The sequence below is a fragment of the Hippocampus bargibanti genome, linkage group LG08 (genome assembly GCF_051943395.1).
Source record: "Hippocampus bargibanti isolate YZ-2025 linkage group LG08, ASM5194339v1, whole genome shotgun sequence".
Taxonomy (NCBI): domain Eukaryota; kingdom Metazoa; phylum Chordata; class Actinopteri; order Syngnathiformes; family Syngnathidae; genus Hippocampus; species Hippocampus bargibanti.
Window position 1 is genome coordinate 18,526,913 of NC_142741.1, and position 20,000 is coordinate 18,546,912.

At 41.5% G+C, this 20,000-nt stretch overlaps 1 protein-coding gene across 5 annotated transcripts in view; it reads left to right on the top strand.

The window, feature by feature from the left end:
* Positions 1–20,000, top strand: part of epha3 (eph receptor A3) — a 113,049-nt gene that overhangs the window by 5,734 nt on the left and 87,315 nt on the right. For all 5 annotated transcript variants that reach the window (XM_089003519.1, XM_089003520.1, XM_089003517.1 and 2 more), the window contains exons 2-3: positions 1,939–2,003; positions 13,853–14,513. In XM_089003519.1, coding sequence (XP_088859645.1) covers positions 1,939–2,003; positions 13,853–14,513 — 726 coding nt within the window. The remainder of the gene's footprint in view (positions 1–1,938; positions 2,004–13,852; positions 14,514–20,000) is intronic.

The following is a 20,000-nucleotide window of genomic DNA, read 5'->3' on the forward strand; positions in this document are numbered from 1 at the left end:
TGTCAATGCAAATTTCTTTCCTTGGCTCACTTGAATATATTTTCATTTGTGTAAATAGAAATTAGAAATAAAATGCTTGCTACATAATCACTGCAAATGAAAATTGGTATGTAGTCAAGTTTGCCCCCCCCCCCCCCCCCCCCACACACACACACACTTTACCAAAAGTGCTGACAGAACAGTGTGTTTTAGAGCCAAGAAACTGCTCGTCACATCTCACCGTCAACCTGGGATGAATAATCAGATTCCGAGTGCTGGAACTGTAACTCACAAGTTTTCTCACATATGTTTTGTCATCTCCTTCTGGGAAAATAATACTGGCAAATTTTTCAATTTGTAATTTTTTTTTACAAAATCTTGCAGAATTCAAGAATCACTCTCCTTCCTCAACATTCTTACCTTCAGTTGGTATGAATGCCACCATATTCACATTATATTTTATGATCGAGTTTTCCGTATATTTTGCAGCTGAACATGAAGTAGAACGACTATGTCTCTTAATCTGTCTTCTCAAAACAGAATACGAGCAAGATGTCTGAATTGCACTTGGACCTGTTTCATTTGTTTGTTGCACGTGGCCTATTCTTTTGAGAAACTTGTTGTTGCATACCTGCCAACTACTTTGGTTTTACCCAAATGAGTATGGTCTTCATTATCCCTTTCTGGGTTGCAGTTTCTTAATAAAAATTGTGGTTTTTAAATTTAGAACAGGCGATCGGCACAGTGCCAGCTGTTAGCTTCCTGTAAATTAATTGCGCATGCGCATGCTACGGGTCATTCCTGGAATCGAGAGTCAAGAGTTAGCATTGTTTTTATCCTTGTCATGTTATCGCATCTGCCGGAAAAAAAAAACAACAAAAGTGCTAAATCTAAAAGAAAACTGCAGTCGTTTCGTGAAAAATACTCCCAAGTATTTCCAGGAGTTATACTTTGGTCAAGAAAAGGTAAAAAATACGCAAACTGCAGTGTGTGTCGACAAGATTTTCTTATCGGACATGGAGGAATCAGCGACAGGCTTTAGTTTATACACAGTGAGGTATTTTATTTAATGAGCAAATGTGGTTTAATAAGGACTCAGGTTCAGTATATACTGCATAAAATGTAATCAAAACCATTCCTTTAACATTTCCATTATATTTGAGCTTATCAGTACCAAATCATTTATCATTAGTATCCTTAGATAGCTTCATTTTGTGGATCTCAGCTGATATTAAAAATAATTCATCGTGGTGAAAGAATATAGGTTTAATGTGCAAATTTTATGTTACTAACAGTGTCTTACAATTCATTGTACTTTTCAAACAAGATTGATAGTTAAATGTTTGGTTGATTGTAAAATATTTCTGTTTTCTTAAAAAAGTAGCAAACATGATATTTTCATGATTGACAAGTTGAAACATGGGTATTTTTTCACAACTATATCTTTGACATTGATCAACATTTGTATGCCGTTTTTGGCCTCATTTTAAGCAGCTGTATTGTTAAAAATCGTTTGGCCCCGGGACCCCGGCATATTAGACTTTTCTGGTTTCAGAAGTTGGCAGGTACGTTATTGTAGAGTAATGTCAAATTGCTGCTGCCCACCCTTTTAAATGTATAAAATAGTGTTGGATGTTGACAATGGGCACAATCGGGTGAGAAACTTACATAAACAAAAATGACCCTTTTCCCCCTCCATTGCTGCATGTTTTCTTTTCTGATATCTATGCCTAGCAACTTCTGCTTGTATGCTTGCATGCTTGCGTGACACTAGGGACTCTGCCTTGAATGTTGCCAAGCACAGAATATGTGTATTGTGTCGCAGCTGAGTAAACAGTGGCAAGATCAGTGCTAGAGTATGAGGTCGGGATCTGTCCTGTGGGATTAGATAAAGGCTAATTGGGGCTAACAAGGACTGGACACTCATATGTTCTTTGTTTTCTCTCTTCACCCCGACAGTGAACCTGTTAGATTCTAAAGCAAGCCAAGGAGAGTTAGGATGGATTTCCTACCCATCGCACGGGGTGAGTATCCTTGGTCTCCAGTGAATTTAGACATGTGATCCTCATGACATTGACAAACTACTGTTATTTCCACTTTTACAATATTTCGTTTGGGATATGTCAGCATGCAGACTCGGATTCTTTTCTTAATGTCCACAGGTTCTCTCTCTCTCTCTCTCTCTCTCTCTCTCTCTCTCTCTCTCTCTCTCTCTCTCTCTCTCTCTCTCTCTCTCTCTCTCTCTCTCTCTCTCTCTCTCTCTCTCTCTGTTATGTCAGCCGAATAAGAGAAGTGTAGATTAACCCACTTTTCTGTCGACGTTTTGGTATATTCTTGATCTCATATGTTAAAGCGTCTAAACACTCAACACTCGCCATATGGTCGGGATGCTTCAGATAATATGTTTGGATTGGTGTTTACTGTATTTGTGTGTGTGTGCGCGCGCGTCTGCGTGTGTGTGTGTGTGTGTGTGTGTGTGTGTGTGTGTGTGTGTGTGTGTGTGTGTGTGTGTGTGTGTGTTTGTGTGTGTTTGTGTTCATTAAAAGAAAGATTATGGTATTAAGAGATTTTGGATTGTTTGGACAAAAGCATCTTTGCTGGAATTTTCAATACGCTTAACCTCTTTCTGGCACGATATGCATTCAAAACTGACCTGGTGTTCCCCATCCTCCCTTTTTTCAATGAAAACACTACTCATGTGTTAAAGTGTTAAATTGAATAAACCAATGTTTGATTTTATAGGGTATTCCACAAAGACTTTTGCTACCAGAGCTATTTTTATTGTGGTGTGTTTAGCAAAAACTTGAATCTCAGTTCAATTTAAAATCAATATTGTCTAAATACAATACATTTGTATGTCTACATAGTATCTAGAATTAAAAGAAAAAGTATAATTAAAATATTTTACCAGTTAATGATAAAATAATGCCTTTTGGCACATTTTCTTTGATCAGAATCAGAAAACCTTTATTCGTCCCACAATGGGGAAATTTGCAGTCCACAGCAGCAATTGAAAGGGGATGGGGTGGTGGGTGAAAGGATAGAAAACAAGATATTCTAAGCATAACAAAATAACAATGTCAACTGTATACTGTGCAAATGTAAATGTGCAAAACTGTTTCATAAAAAAACTGAACATAGTGCAAGTATCAAGAAATGCATATTGATATATTGCATCAACCCATATTTACAAGTGTCCAGTTTTTTTCTTTTCACATGTGATCATTGAGAATTGCAAAGCCTGACATCAGTCGGTAGGAACGAGCGCCGGTATCTCTCCTTCTTGCCACGCGGGTGTAATAGTCTCTGGCTGAAGGAGCTACCCAGTGCTGTCAGGGTGGGTGGGAGGGGCTGTCCATCATAGCTTTAAGTTTAGCTAGCGTCCGTCTGTTGCCCACCTCATCCAGAGAGTCCAGCGAGCAGCCCAGGACAGAACTGGCCCTCTTGACAAGGCGCTCCAGTCTTTTCCTGTCCCGGGTTGTGATGCCGCTTGACCAGCAGACAATTCCATAGTGTATGGCTGAAGCCACCACAGAGTCATAGAACGTCTTTAGGAGTGACCCCTGAACTCCAAAATACCTCAGTTTTCTGAGTAGAAAGAGGCGACTCTGTCGCTTATTGATTAGGGCATCCGTATTTGTAGTCCAGTCCAGTTTATTGTTGAGAGTAACACCCAGATACTTGTAGGAGGTCATCCTCTCAATGTCCGAACCCTGGATGTTCAACGGTGCAGGTGAGGATTGTTTCCTGCAGAAGTCCACCACCAGCTCCTTGGTTTTCCCGGTGTTGATCTGGAGGTGATTCTGCTGGCACCAGTCCATAAAGTCCTTTGTCAGATGACAAAATGTTTCAAAATGAGATACATTTTACAGAATCTTGCTTAACCTACTGTATATTGTAAAGTGTTGACAGAATTGCTCGGGAACCAAACTGACTCCTCGCTGTCTGGTGATATACTGTAGCTTTGCTGGGGTCCTAATCAAATTATTTTTGTTTCAAACCGCAGCAAAAATGTTGGTATTACTTTATGCAAATTTCACACCAAAAGTGTACTTTTTAAAAATGTTTTGCAACACTATTTTTGGGTTAAAAAAAAACATTTGCAGGCTCATCATTCAGCCTTTCTCGACTACAAAGTCTCGGCACTGGTTTCTCACTCAGTTTATTTGTTTAACTGGTTAGACTACAGGGCTGGCCTGAGCACTCGCATAATCATGCACACACATACACACACACACACGCATTTTCATATTTTTCCTTGATTAAGTGTTTTTGGCTGTGACTTAAAATAATTCTTATTGCTCAGAGGAGCTGCCAGACGTTCACATTGAAAATATACATGGTGTCTAAACAGTGAAAACACTTGAAAGGTGTCAGCCAAAATGAGCTATGGAAACAGTTTTAAGTTTGAGAAGTAATGTATAACATTCCACAACTATACACGGGCAAAAAAAAAAATCGATAAATAATCTAAAATAAATAAATATTCTGCTCTACACCCCCCACCAAAAATAAATACATAAAATAAAATAAGAACACACATAAATGAAGACATTTACAAGACTGATCCATCCATTTTCCAATCCGCTTCATGTCACGAGGCTTCTAGAGATTCTAGAGCTGATCCTAACTGTCTTAAGGCAGGAGGCAGGGTACACACTGAATTGGTTGCCAGCCAATTGCAGGGCACACAAAGACAAAAAACAATCCACGCTCACAGTCAAACCTAAGGACAATTTGGAGTGTTCAATCAGCCTGCCATGCATGGTATTTTAATGAGGGAGGAAACCAGAGTACCCGGCGAAAACCCATACTGGCCCGGGCATAATATGCAAATTCCACACAGGGAGATCAGCGCTGGAATTGAACACGTTACCTCTACTGTAGTCAGAGGTCGACTAAGATGCCTTGATATATTTGGTTTAATTAATTAATTAAACAAACTATTTATTTATTCATTTATTTACTCCTTTACTCCAATCCCCTTAGTTGTTCGGGTCTAAAAGTAGCAACAGTCCACATGTGATTGCATGACATTAGAAAAGACAACTCCGCAAAAAAATATGTAAGTACTAATGTGTTCAACAACAAATAATTTTTTGCTATAACGGATGAACATTTTTCTTTCACTGGAAAGGTTATGTGAAAATTCTATTTTAATACCATCATGGTATAATTGTACTTTGTTACATTGTGAGATTGGTAGTGAGACATATTAGAACATAAATAATCTGGAGAGGGCAACCACTGCTGCAATGTCCTTCTTGAATGTGAGTTATATTGAGAAGACAGGGTCTGATCGATATGAGCGACAAAAAAGATAAGAGACAGAGAAATGTAGGATGAGAGACAGACGGGGTGGAAAAGAATGCTGATGATGAAGTCCTCAAGGTGAATCATCTGTAATTACTCACGTCATCTAGCGACTTGCTCCGATAAGCAGCCTACCCTGGGACACTGCTGCGCACAAATGATTTCTCATAATGTAGCCCCGAGCCCTGACACACACGCACACACTTCACATCGATGGAGAGGCGGTGGCTATTTGTCCACTGAGACACAACATGCTCCGGTGAGGGCAAATTAAAAAGTCCACCCTCCCAAGATGTTCACAGTGTAGACAGGCTGATGTGATGGGGGTCTGTGTGTTCGTATATGCCAATGTGTGTGATCCAGATATACTCTTATCTGTTTGGGAGGCAGGCTGATGGCAGAGCGGTGTCCTGAGAGCTTAGCCGTCCACAAGACTAAATAGAGTTACAGATTACATTCTTGAGTGCTCTCAAGCATTCTTCAGCAACAAACCAAGACACGGGACACTCTCTGGACATGCAAATAGAATTAATGGGTAAAAACATTGTGTAGTTTTTCAGTTTTTTTTTTTCTTCGGGGAAAGCAGTGGAGAATACAACAACTTTGGATATACCGGGATCATAAACTATAAAAAAAGTTGTGAGTTTAAAAAAGTTTGAAATTTATGCCATTAAACTGCAAACACTGCATATTGGGACCCTGCCTACCTTTTGTGCATGAGATACTTTCCCACAATGAGTTTGAATGGTATGTCTTTTGATGTGTAATTGCCCAGCAAGCAATCCTGGATGTATTCTTTTTTAAGGCTGCAGTCAAGCTGGGTTAGGCTTGAGTTTCTCCATGACCTGGAGCACGATATGTGGATTGATCAGACACACTTTACTTGAAACATATGACAGTGAACATTTTTACTTGAATAAAACATATCTGTTAAAACACATGTAACATCTCAATTGTATCTCATTCCAATGTATTGCTTCAGCCAAACAAAATCATCAATTAGAAATGTGTTCAGTTCAGATGAAATTGATCCAAAGATTATATGAAAAGCAATCAGTATATTTGATTTTCCATTTCGACTGCTAATATTTCACCTCCTCCATGTTTTTTTTTCAATGGGTTATTACAATGTATTTAACTAGTGTAAAGCTGATGTGGTGACAGTGCACCGAAGTCGCCGATGCGGTTTTAAGTGATCTATTAAAAGCCAGATGGACAGTAAAACAAATAAACACAATGAACACTTTCACCCCACTGCTCATGTAAAAACACTCGGACGCACACTTAGATCACACGCATTCTCACCACGCTCTGGTTCTCAAAGGAACTTAAATGGACGCAGTTTGCAATTTGTATTACATTAAAATTGTACTTGTACTTCAAGATGGCGCCCCCCTGTGTGGCTGCCTCCACAGCAGCTCTTTCCCTTTCTTGTCTACTTTTTCACTTCTTTACTTTTCCGTTTTTGTTTTGCCTAATCTCGTTCCATAAACCTACGGAGAGGAGATGGGCATCTTTTCTTTTGCTCATCGCCGTTATTTTTTACTTTTTCATCGCTCCTGTGAACGGGGAATCCACGCGCACGCGGAATCCCATTGTTTACAGTCGAGACCAGCTACTAGCGTGGCGGGCTAATAGCGGACTAGCGGCCGCCGCACCAGACATCCCCGATGAATTGAAGAGGAGGAAACGAGGATGTCGGGCCGGGAAAGATCGCCGCAAAAGAACGAGGAAATACCGACACGTTCTCCCGTCCGTCATCATGGGGAACGTGAGATCGCTCCCAAATAAAATGGACGAGCTGGCGGCGCTAACGCGACATCAGAGGGAGTACCGGGAAGCCAGCTTGCTACTCGTCACGGAGACATGGCTTTCGGCAATCACTCCGGACGCCCACGCAGAGTTGGAGGGCTTCCAACTCGTACGAGCGGACAGAAATGAAGGCAGCGGTAAGCAGAAAGGAGGGGGGATTGCTGTATTTGTGAATGACAAATGGTGCAATCCTGGGCACATCACGGTGAAGGAAAAACTTTGCACTCGGGACATCGAGCTGCTAGCCGTTAGCCTTCGGCCGCATTACCTGCCACGGGAATTCTCACACGTCATAGCCGTGACGACGTACATTCCCCCTACGGCAAATGGCGGCGCTGCCTCCGATGCCCTCATATCTGTTGTAAACAAGCTGCAAACCCAGTCCCCCAACGCCTTGTTTATCATCTCAGGGGACTTCAATCACATTTCCCTGAAATTCTCCCTCCCAACATTCACACAGTATGTAACTTGTGCCACCAGAGACAATAACATATTGGACCTATTTTATTCAAACGCCAAGGATGCATACAAACCCTCCCCCCTCCCCCCTCTCGGAAGAGCAGACCACAATATGGTTTATCTCCAGCCTGTGTACAAACCCCTTGTCCAGAGGCAACCAGCTGTGACCCGCACGATCAAAAGATGGTCCACAGAAGCTGAAGAAGCTCTGCGGGACTGCTTTGATTCAACCAGGTGGGAGCTCTTTACTGAGATTCATGGGGAAGACATTGACTCACTCACCAACACCATCACAGACTACATTAACTTTTGTGAACAAAACACCGTACCCACCAGGACTGTGCGGTGTTTTGCCAACAACAAACCATGGATTAATCCCGACATAAAAGTCCTCCTGAAGGAGAAGAAAAGGGCTTTTGTGTCGGGCAACAGAGAGGAACTGAAGGCCGTGCAGATCCAACTGAGGAGGAAGATCAGAGAGGGGAAGAAGGCCTACAGGATGAAAATGGAGGAGCAGCTGCAAGCCAGCAATGTCGCTGGTGTCTGGAAGGGCCTGAAAAACATCTCAGGCCACAAAAGCCCAGTGACATTGAACGAAAAAGACAAGGACTGGGCAGATGAACTCAACCGCTTTTTCAATCGGTTTGACAAGACGCCAGCCGCCCCCGGCCCACCGTCAACTTCACCTGTAGCTGCACCTGCACCAACTCTCACTGTGGCCTTACCCTCCCTGCCCCCTCTCACGACCAGCTTTCCACAACCAACATCTGCCCTCCCAACCGTTGCCACACCCTCAGCCGCCACTCTGCCTCCTGGTTCCTGCCTGTCTGTCACAACTGCGCAGGTGAGGAACCAACTGAGGAGGATGAAGGTGAGGAAGGCAGCAGGTCCGGATGACATCAGTTCCCGACTCCTCAAGACCTGCTCCGACCAGCTGTGTGACATTGTCCAGCACTTGTTCAACCTGAGCCTGAAGCTGGGCAGAGTTCCACAGCTGTGGAAAACGTCATGCCTGGTCCCAGTGCCCAAGATTGCCAACCCCAAAGAGCTCAACAGCTACAGACCGGTGGCGCTGACGTCTCACCTGATGAAGACGCTGGAGAGACTCGTCCTCGCCCACCTGCGACCGCTGGCAAGCTCATCGCTGGACCCGCTGCAGTTTGCCTACCAGCCCAGCATCGGTGTGGAGGATGCCATCATCTACCTCCTCCATACGGCGTTGCTGCACCTGGAGAATGCTGGGAGCACGGTGAGGATCACATTCTTCGATTTCTCCAGTGCCTTCAACACCATCCAGCCCAGTCTACTGGGGGACAAGCTGCAGCATGCCGGAGTCGACCATCACCTCACATCCTGGATTACAGACTACCTCACAAACAGGCCACAGTACGTGAGGGTAAAGAACTGTGAGTCGGACAGGCTTCTCTGCAGCACCGGAGCGCCGCAGGGAACAGTCCTGGCTCCATTCCTCTTCACCCTCTACACCTCGGACTTCAACTACAACACCCCAACCTGCCACCTTCAGAAGTTCTCTGACGACTCAGCTATTGTCGGCCTCATTACAGAGGGAGACGATAGGGAGTACAGGGGACTGACAAAGGACTTTGTGGACTGGTGCCAGCAGAATCACCTCCAGATCAACACTGGCAAAACCAAGGAGCTGGTGGTGGATTTCTGCAGGAAACAATCGTCACCTGCACCATTGAACATCCAGGGTTCGGACATTGAGAAGGTGACCTCCTACAAGTACCTGGGTGTTACTCTCAACAATAAACTGGACTGGACAACAAACACGGATGCCCTAATCAAAAAGGGACAGAGTCGCCTCTTCCTCCTCAGGAAACTGAGGTCTTTTGGAGTTCAGGGGTCACTCCTAAAGACTTTCTATGACTCTGTGGTGGCATCAGCCATCCACTATGGCATTGTCTGCTGGTCAGGCAGCATCACCACCCGGGACAGAAAAAGACTGGAGCGCTTTGTCAAGCGGGCCAGTTCTGTCGTGGGCTGCTCGCTGGACTCTCTTGAGGAGGTGGGCAACAGACGGACGCTAGCTAAACTAAAAGCTATGACGGACAGCCCCTCCCACCCCCTCCTGCCCATCCTGACAGCTCTGGGTAGCTCCTTTAGCCAGAGACTATTACACCCGCGCTGCAAGAAGGAGAGGTACCGCCGCTCGTTCCTACCGACTGCTGTCAGGCTTCACAATTCCCAATGATCACATGTGAAAAAAAAAAAACCAAAAAAAAAAAAAAAAAAAAAAAAAAAAAAAAAACTGGACACTTGTAAATATGGGTTGTTGCAATATATCTAAATGCATATCTTGATTCTGCACTATGTACAGTCTTGTTTATAGAACGGTTTTTGCACATCTACATTTGCACAGTATACAGTTGACATTTTTATTTTGTTATGCTTAGAATATCTTGTTTTCTATCCTTTCACTCCCACCCCAACCCCATCCCTCTTCAATTGCTGCTGTGGACTGCAAATTTCCCCATTGCGGGACGAATAAAGGTATTCTGATTCTGATTCTGATTCTGAAAATATGTTTCAAAATGGTTTAAAATGTCTTGGAGGGATAAAACTATGAAAACATGTTTTTTTTTCTCTACAGTGCAGATTTTCACCTATTGAAGTTAAAAAATTATAAACTGTCTCATCAAGTTTCAGTTTCCCTCAATATTTTCCTTCCTCTGCTAGCCCTTTTTTATACTGGAGTCAGTAAAAAGAAGTGTCAAGTCCATATGACTGCTAATTGCAAAAGACATCCTTGTAATTGTTTCTGTAGCTCCACAAGACTGCCAGAAACTGACTTTTCCCATCACATCATAGAAGTCTCATACGGTAATAATCACAACTTGTACACAATTTTGCCTGAACAGATGATAGCATTACTTTATTTCCATCACCACATCTGTGTTGCGAATATTATACACATTCACATCTTTCCTCATTTAAAATTCACCTCAAATCAGATTGGCAGCAAAGTCAAATAGAGGATGCATGCAATGTATGCTCCTTTTGGAAAACACAGGCTGAAGAAACCTCCTTTGGCTGATATGCAGCAGTTGTCGTGTCTGTGACCCCCGTGTACCCTTACTGAGGCGGGAGTGTAAGATGGCTCCACACTTATTGTGAACAGCTCTGTCCTACTGTGGAGGAAAGAAAAATACATTCAATGTTCAAACCATTAAATGCTCGAGAATCACAATTACTGTAGTTCAATGCATGTATTATAAAATATTTATTTTATTTATAGGGTCAAGTTTAAATAAAGTACAGGCTGGACACAAAAATATGCAAATACGTAATCATCACAATGTTTAGAGTTGCTGCCCAATTTCATAAATAATTGTTGAATTCCTTCAGGATGCTTAGCGTTTATCTTGTGTCCTCAAGTCTTGGTCTAAAAGCATTGTTACCCTATAGTGGCCTCCATTCTGGCCCGTTAACCCACATTGACCCTTCTTTGAAGCGGGTGAACTGGTGAACTACTCAGACGTGCCTGTTGCCATACTTGTAATTTCTTTTAACAGCTCATGTTACTGCACTCTCATTTTACTGTCCCTTAAGTTGCTTCACCTACAGCAAAGTTCAGAGAAACCTAGGACAAGATCACACCAAACAGTGGCCCAGCTGTGACCATGGGGAGCGTGGGGCAGAGGTCACAAGGACCGTTGTAAAGTCCTCGTGTTGTTATATGTCAATTAGGAGCCAAATGGAGGGGAATTTCCACAAAAGTTGATAAACAAAAGACTTGTCCGCTTGTTGCCTTTAATTATTGTGACATGTTTGGGAAGAGAGCATCTCAGTATCCACAGTTGGAGATTCCTCAGCAGTTGGGTGAACCTCTTATTGACCTTCTAAACGTTCATTTTTAGCAATTCATTTGATGAACAGTTAATACATGTCATTTTGCTGGAAATGAAATGGCCTTTGACACTGAATGGGTGTCATTAAATATGTTTTGTGATTTACAGCAATTTGAAAACAAAGTTAGCAATAGTGTTTCTCCTATTACATTCCATCTCAAATAGTGGGGCACGGTTCGATACTTGGAAAGGGACCTAAGGGATTCCCGACTGCATGTCCTATTCTTATAATTTCCGAACCACTTCATCCTCACCAGGGTCATGGGGGTTGCTGGACCCTATCCCAGCCATCGTCAGGCAGTACGTGAGGAGAACCTAAACCGGTTGCCAGTCAATGCCTAGGCATACAGAAATGAACAAGCATTCACACTAATGCTCACACATATGGACGATCGAGGGTGATCAATCAGCCTATTGTGCATGTTTTTGGAATGTGGGAGGAAACCGGGGAACCCAGAAGAAAAACAAAAATAATCCAAGCAATTTTGATTTTATTTGCCTGTTTTGATTTCATTGTGTTATGGTGTAAAGTCCGACACGCTTTGCATCTACTGCCCATTTACCTTTACATTGGTTTTAGAGACAGTTTCCAGGAATTAACAAATTATGTTGTTGAAACTAAATTGAAAAGAATATCAATGGACAGATGGTCTTCAAATGAGAAAGGCAGTCACAATCCGAGCAGCACCAAGCAAAATGTAATAAACTTTCTGACACATGAATAACAGCTGTAACAAAGGCAGTGGATGGCGCCACAAAACATCAATGATCCAAACCCACTGAATTACAAATGGAACACTAAATAGGCTTAATTACTGACTATACAGATAAGATACCTCTGGGTAAAACATTTTGGGAGGCTGGTAACTGATTGGCTGAAGCAGAAGGAGTGAGGCGGTAAAACTAATCACTGATACTTGAGTTCAAACATTCATTCAACCATTTTCTGCGCCACTGACCTTGATTAAACTAAATAAATAAATAAATAAATAAATAAACAACTTAATAAATAAATACAATGAAAAAGGCTCCACTAATGGGTGAGGTGATGATGTTAAACTTCGACAGTGGAGGAAAAACACCAGCGGAATTTCAAGGACCATTATTTGTAGCTTGTGGTGCTCTCTCTTTCATTCATCGCTCTATTTGGTGAACAATGTACTTGAGCTTGCGTCCCCTCACCAGTTCTCCAGACTTTCATTTGAGGTATTTTACTAGGAGATGAAAAACAAGTGGCGGCACTTCAGCCTGAGATGTTCTTGAATACTATAAAGATATGATTGGCACATACAATGACAACAAACAGCACAATTCAAACCTTGCATGGACCTCAAGATCTCACGTGAACGAGATGTGAACTATATGTGAATGCGTGAAGGGTTTAAGTTTAAGTATAACACTTGTCCAAAAGTGGTAGTTTTGTTTCCACTTATCAAGTGTTTCTCTCTCTGTTAATCAAAAGTACTGCATATCCAGGCTCTGCATCCATTCTTTATTCCACCAGAAGAAAACAAAGCCTCCCTTCAGACCCAATCATTCCTATGACTGTCCATGTAACCACAATCAACCCAGTGTTTCAGGTGTTTTACTGTTCGTCATTTCTCTGATTCACTTTTGGTGTTCCTGAACTCCGAAACCAAAAAGTGCGATCCATGAGTCTTCCCATTGTGCTGAATTCAAAAGGAATGACCCCACTTTCTTGTCTCCTTTCCTCTCTCATCGCTTTCTTCCAGTGGAGGGAAAATGTAAGATAGCCATGAACGTTCCTGGTATACACTGAAATCTCTCTATACTTTTTAGCCTCTTTATTTTCAGTAGTTACCGCACGTTTCTATTAGTGGTATTACTACATGACATAGCCAAAAAATTGCCTTCCTCACTTGTAGATCAACCGTTAGTAAAAAGGGCGTAAAAAAAACATTATATATTTTTTTAAATGAAGATCCCATAACTTGTACTGGGTTTAATCATGCTTTTTCCATCTCAAGAACAATTGAGCAACTATTTTGTAATCAATCTGGTAGTGTTATTTTTGCGCCCTTGTTTAGATTTCAGCATGAATGTGTCTAAATCTAAATAATGTGACTGAATATTCCAGAATGGCAATAACATTATATTTTTCTCTCTCTATTATCCTTCCCTGTTTTTCCTTATTTCTGCTTCTGTGATGGTTTCCTTCTTTCTTCTTCTTCTGCTCACCCCAAATTCTGGCACTTTTGCATCCTTCAACTCCTGCCTCCCTCTCTTTCCTAATCTTTTACTGCATTTGGTTTCTATCTGGAAATACTTTTTTCTCCTTACCTTCTCTTTCTTTACTGCAAATTCCTCTGACATTTACACATACACTTTCCTATCATTTACATCTCCTCTCTTTTCCCTACTTCTGTCCTATGTCCCTTTCCATCCATTTTTTCCAGTGGGAGGAGATCAGTGGGGTGGATGAGCATTATACACCCATCCGGACTTTCCAGGTGTGCAACGTAATGGAGTATAGTCAGAACAACTGGCTTCGCACCAACTGGATCCCTCGTCAGTCAGCGCAAAAGATCTACGTTGAACTGAAATTCACTCTGAGGGACTGCAACTCCATCCCATTAGTTCTGGGCACATGCAAGGAGACCTTCAACCTTCTCTACTTGGAGACCGATGACGACCAAGGTAGTCACTTCCGAGAACACCAGTTCTCCAAGATTGACACCATCGCTGCGGATGAAAGTTTCACTCAAATGGACCTTGGCGACCGCATTCTGAAACTCAACACTGAAGTGCGTGAAGTGGGACCCATGACCAAGAAGGGCTTCTACTTGGCCTTTCAGGACGTGGGTGCCTGCGTCGCGTTGGTCTCTGTGAGGGTTTATTTTAAAAAATGCCCATACACAGTAAAGAATCTGGCCTCCTTCCCTGACACAGTGCCAGTTGACTCCCAGTCTCTGGTTGAGGTGAAAGGTTTATGTGTCAATAACTCGAAAGAAGAGGAACCTCCGCGAATGTACTGCAGCACAGAGGGAGAGTGGCTCGTGCCCATTGGAAAATGTCTGTGCAACGCTGGCTACGAAGAAAGGAGCAGCACCTGCCAAAGTAAGACACTTTTTTACCCCTCTTTTTCCTCTCATCGTTTGCCGTTTTATTGTGTCTGTCACTTTCCCATGTGACATTTATTTTCTTTTATGTGTTCTTGAACCGGCCTCCCTGAAAAACATTGCCTTTTGTCATTGAAATATTGGATGTCTTAAAATGCACATTTACCAACCTAACTTTCATACCCCTTATCTGTCAACCCAGAACCTATGTAAGATAAAATGTCCAATCTTTGTTTTAGGTTAATATGTGTGTGTGCGTTTGTGTTCTGTGTGTTTAGTTTAAAAGAACCAATGACGATAATAGTGTGGGTGGATGAATCAGCAGTCACACATTTATTTTGCCATTCATGCATAATGTGTTATCCAGGTTCTGGCTGTGGTGTTCAGCACTTGGTAGTTTGAGAGTAAGCCGCTCTGTGTCACATCATTAACTTGAGTGGGGATGAGAGCCAGAAGAGCAAGAATGAACGTGATAACATAGAAGAAAGAAGAAGGTTGGAGAACGGTAAAATATGAAATAACTGTGGTGGTTGTGGGTGTTGGAGCAGACATGAGTGAGTTGGCATTAAATCAAGTCTGGAGACACTCTAATTCACCCTGAAAGTGTATTGTTACCCTGGAGGTGGTTTCCAGCTATCCTAGTCTAATTTTGGTCAATGGTCTGGTTATATCATTCTCATTCTTGATATGCAAAAGACTGATGTGACTTGTTGTCAATCGGTTGCAGGAGCAAAAGTACGCAATGTGTGGATGGCCTGATTTTCTTCTACTTGATCTCAAATAGAGTTTTGACTGATGTAAGCTTAAAAGTACAAACACTCCCCAACTTACGAACATTTGAGTAACGGCAAAACTGTACATAAAAAACATTTTTTGTGGGGATGGCGAAAATGTTTTTAAGCCCAAAATTTTGCAAGTTAGATTTCGTATTGCGTGCCTTTTCCCACGTAGTACTTCTTTCCCCCGCTAATACCACCGTGGGCACTGTGACCACTCGCCCAGCATCCACCCCACATTCGGGTTCCTCTGCCACGTTTGTCGCAGTGCCCGAATGTGTACAGTACAGTACGCATATCATCAGCGTGCTTAACATTTCTTATTCTAAAATACATTATCAACATGGTTGATGAAAAGCAAAAAGCTTCTAGTGAGAGTGGAAGTGAAAAGATGAGGAAAACCATTTCATTTGAAACAAAGTTGGTAACAATAAAGAAAAGCCGGAGAGAAAATTGTGTGTGTTGCACGTGCATACAACATGTATTGTTCGACCATCGGTACCATTTCTAAACAGAAAGATTGCATAATGGAACAGGTAAAAGATGCAGCGATGATACAATCGAAGATCATTAGCAAGAGAAGAGGGAAACTCTCAGGAGAGTTGTAGAAACTTCTCACCATTTGGCTCGAGGATCAGCGGCAGCTCTGAGCCTTATGCTCATTCAGGAGAAGGCAAAATCTAGCTTTGAGGGTGTGAAGGTGAAAGCTGAGTGAAGTGCTGTCGAACAAATGTTTTCTGCCAGCTAGAAGAGTGCTAATCTCCACCATGTAGCCACAGTCAGAATTGAACCCTGCACACACACTGTACTGCGTTAATGAGCCACACAGTGAAACTATGGGAAAGAGTAGTTGAAGCTAGACTAAGAGCAGAAGTGAACATTTGTGAGCAGCAGTATGGCTTTGTGCCAAAAAAAGAGTACGACAGATGCAGTGTATGCCTTAAGAATGCTGATAGAGAAGTACGGAGAAGGTCAGAAGGAATTGCATTGTGTCTTTGTAGACCTGGAGAAAGCGTAAGACAGGGTGCCCAGAGAAGAGCTGTGGTATTGCATGAGGAAGTCTGGAGTGACAGAGAATTATGTCAAAGAAGGTGGAGGATTTTAAGTACTTGGGGTCAACTGTCCATAGCAATGAAGAGTGTGGAAAAGAGGTAAAGAAGTGTCTCCAGGCAGGCTGGAACAGCTGGAGAAAATGTCAGGTCTGATGTGTGATAGAAGGGTTTCTGCTAGGATGAAAGGAAAAATGTATAAAACGGTGGTGAGACCAGCCATGATGTTTGGACTGAAGACAGTACTACTGAAGAAAAGACAGGAAGCAGATCTGGAGGTAGCAGAGCTGAAGATGTTGAGGTTTTCTTTGGGAGTGACCAGGTTGGATAGGATCAGGAATGAGTATATCAGAGGGACAACTCATATTAGAGGCTTTGGAAAGAAAGTCAGAGAGGCCAGACTGAGATGGTTTGGACATGTCCAGAGGAGAGAGAGTGACTATATAGGGAGAAGGATGCTGAGCCTTGAACTGCCAGGCAGGAGACCGAGAGGAAGACCGAAGAGGAGGTTTATGAATGTGGTCAAAGAGGACATGAAGGTAGCTGGTGTGTGAGAAGAGGATGCACAAAACCGGGATAGATGGAGGACATTGATCCGCTGTGGCGGCCCCTGAAGGGAAAAGCCAAAAGAAAAAGAAGAAGAAGACACTGTACTTTGAGGCGGACATGCTAACAAGTTCAATACTGTGCTGCCCATTGTTATATATTATTTTGGATCATTCATCCATTTTCGATGGCCACTTGGCCTCAAAATGGCCTCAGGTGAGCTTGAGCCTATTATTATAGGGGTGCAACCTCCTAAACCAATTACAGGGCACACTGAAGAAAAAAAAAACATTCCTCTTCATTCACACGGATGTGAGAGGAAGCTAAAATAATACTTAAAAAAACACATTTTTTGACTGGGACATTGCCGATGGGACCAAGTGACTAAGTGGGTTCAGTAGATTTGTGACCGAACGGTGATGATGTCACATCAAGCAAGACTCGGCAGTAACAAACCTTAACATTTAAAACACAGAATTCAGGTAGACACAAGTTTAAAAACAATGAATTCTGAAAAAAAACATAATTATAAATGACATGACATAGGCTACCTACAGAAAGTTTCTGTTTTATAATATTCAGACTAAGGACATCCGACGTAAAGGCTTGGCCAAAACAAACATGCGGATCAAACCTCTGAAGATGGAGGACACTGATTCGCTGTGGCGACCCCTTGAAAGGAAAAGCCGAAAGGGAAAAAAGAAGAGAAGAGTCTAGCTACCAAGATCCATGCATTACCTGTTATTTTGAGTATAATGCACAATTTAAAAATCACAAACAACATACTGTGACATCCTAGTACAAAAAAACCATAACAAATTGCATCATAGCAATTGATTGCAATCCTTTTCCAGAGCCAACAGTCTTTGAATAGAACTCAAACACCATACTGCACCAACCTATTGCCTCTTTTCTCACTACACAGTCTATAAACATGACAACCTCTGCTTTTTGTAAAATTGTTTTGGAAACTCTAAGATTACACATATCAGTGGTTTCTGGCAACTTCCTGTTTAATTCATGGTCCTCTGGTTTATGCATGTGTTTACAGTTTTTTTAAATCAAAGCCAAAAGTGCTTGCAGACACAGCATGTGCTAAAAAAACCAATCTGTCTTCAATGTGGCTGGCAGCAGTGGTTTAGCAGTGTCATTCTATGTTCTGCTCTGGAATCTGAAAATATGTTCCAAGCAGACATTTTTTCTTTCGCTATCTACAATTACTGTAATGTTCTTCTTGTGCAGTATGGGAGATGATATCTGCATTATATATATATATATATATATATATATATATATACAGTAAAGTCTCGTGATATCGATATCGTATATATCGATAGTCCCGGTTACATCGATATTTTTTTGGACTCCCTTGAATATCGATATAACGAGACTTTACTGTATATATATATATATATATATATATATATATATATATATATATATATATATATATATATATATATATATATATATATACAGTAAAGTCTCGTTATATCGATATTCTCTGGAGTTAGAAAAAATGTCGATATAACCGTACTGTCGATATATCCGTCCTGCGCCCGAACTGCATTAACAAAAGCCGCCAAAAGAGGGCATCCAAGCGCCATATAAGAAACGGAGCTGGCCATGAGCTCGCCATTTTGTGCCTCTTTTCTTTGGGTGAGAGATGTTCCCCCAATGTTGCCTCAAAATGGCACATATCGATTGAATCGATAGCAAACATGTATGCTTTCCTCTTCAGAGCTACAGTGTATTTGAATCATATTCATAACTGGATGTGTAACAAGAAAGCATATTATCCGAATCTGAAGCCATTGTTTGGATTCACAAGCAATGCAAGACGTCTTGGCGTGCAGTCATTTTTATTGGTGTTTTGCATTTGAATAAAAAGTGACATCGGTTGTCCTTTAATACACAGTATGGAATGTACAGTAATTTTCAAAATCGTCACGCTTCAGCAGACAAAACAAGAAACATTGTTGCAAAAAACGATTGCATTCATATACAGTACAGTGGGCATGTACATAACACAACAGGGAAACTGCAACGCTTACATCTTACTGTATCATGTATGAAATTTAAAAAAGTCATCAATCTTCTGCTTCCCATTTTTACCTTTTAACACAAACACTTCAATCTCATCTGCTACCCACGAGCTAGCGTCTGAAAATGAAAATGGCTCTGCTACACAGGAGCTGGTCACGTAACAAACTCACGTGACCAAGTCAAGTGACCAAGTCGACCAATGGCGCGACTGATGGCGCGACCGATACAGCGACCAATAAAGATTTCGATAATGGTGGTACTGTATAGAAACCCCTAAGCAAATATCGATTCTATCTAATATTCGACATCTTAAATATCTTTTGTATTGATATAAACATAGCAAAATGGCCGGCGGGAGATGAAAAAGAGCACCGTAGTAACAGGATTATCGTAAAAACCACGAATCGTACTAAACGGAACTAATTATACATAAAAAGACTAGAAATGTGCACGGGAAATGAACATAGTGTCGTAATAAGCAGTATTATCAATATAAACGTTATCGATATAACAAGACTTTACTGCATATATATATATATATATATATATATATATATATATATATATATATATATATATATATATATATATAAATATATATGCCGCTATGTTGATGTAATTTCCAGAGCTTGGCTCATTGTGAATAAAAGATCAAAGAGTGTCACGGGTTCAATTCCCTGCTAGTGGGGCCATTGGAACTTCTTTTCTGGGAATGTGGACTTCTGGTAGACAAACTGTCTTCATGCTTTATCATGCGGGCATCCTGTCCTAACAAAACGTCAACAGATAGAGGAAAAACATGAATACTTGTGCGCTGATAAACGAATATTATCATGACTTAGTGGTGTTCTGATAATGCTTAGAAACAGACATTGACCAGACAAACACATCCATTTTCTGACCTGTGTTATGACCTGTGGCAGCTGAAATATCATTAGAATAATCCTAAAAGCGTAGATACTATCACAAATAGTTGTCATGTCAAATATTCATAGTACGAGATACATGTCGTGTTTAAAATGCTTTGACTTTTTCTTGTGTTTAAACAAATGCAAAATGCTAGCAAAC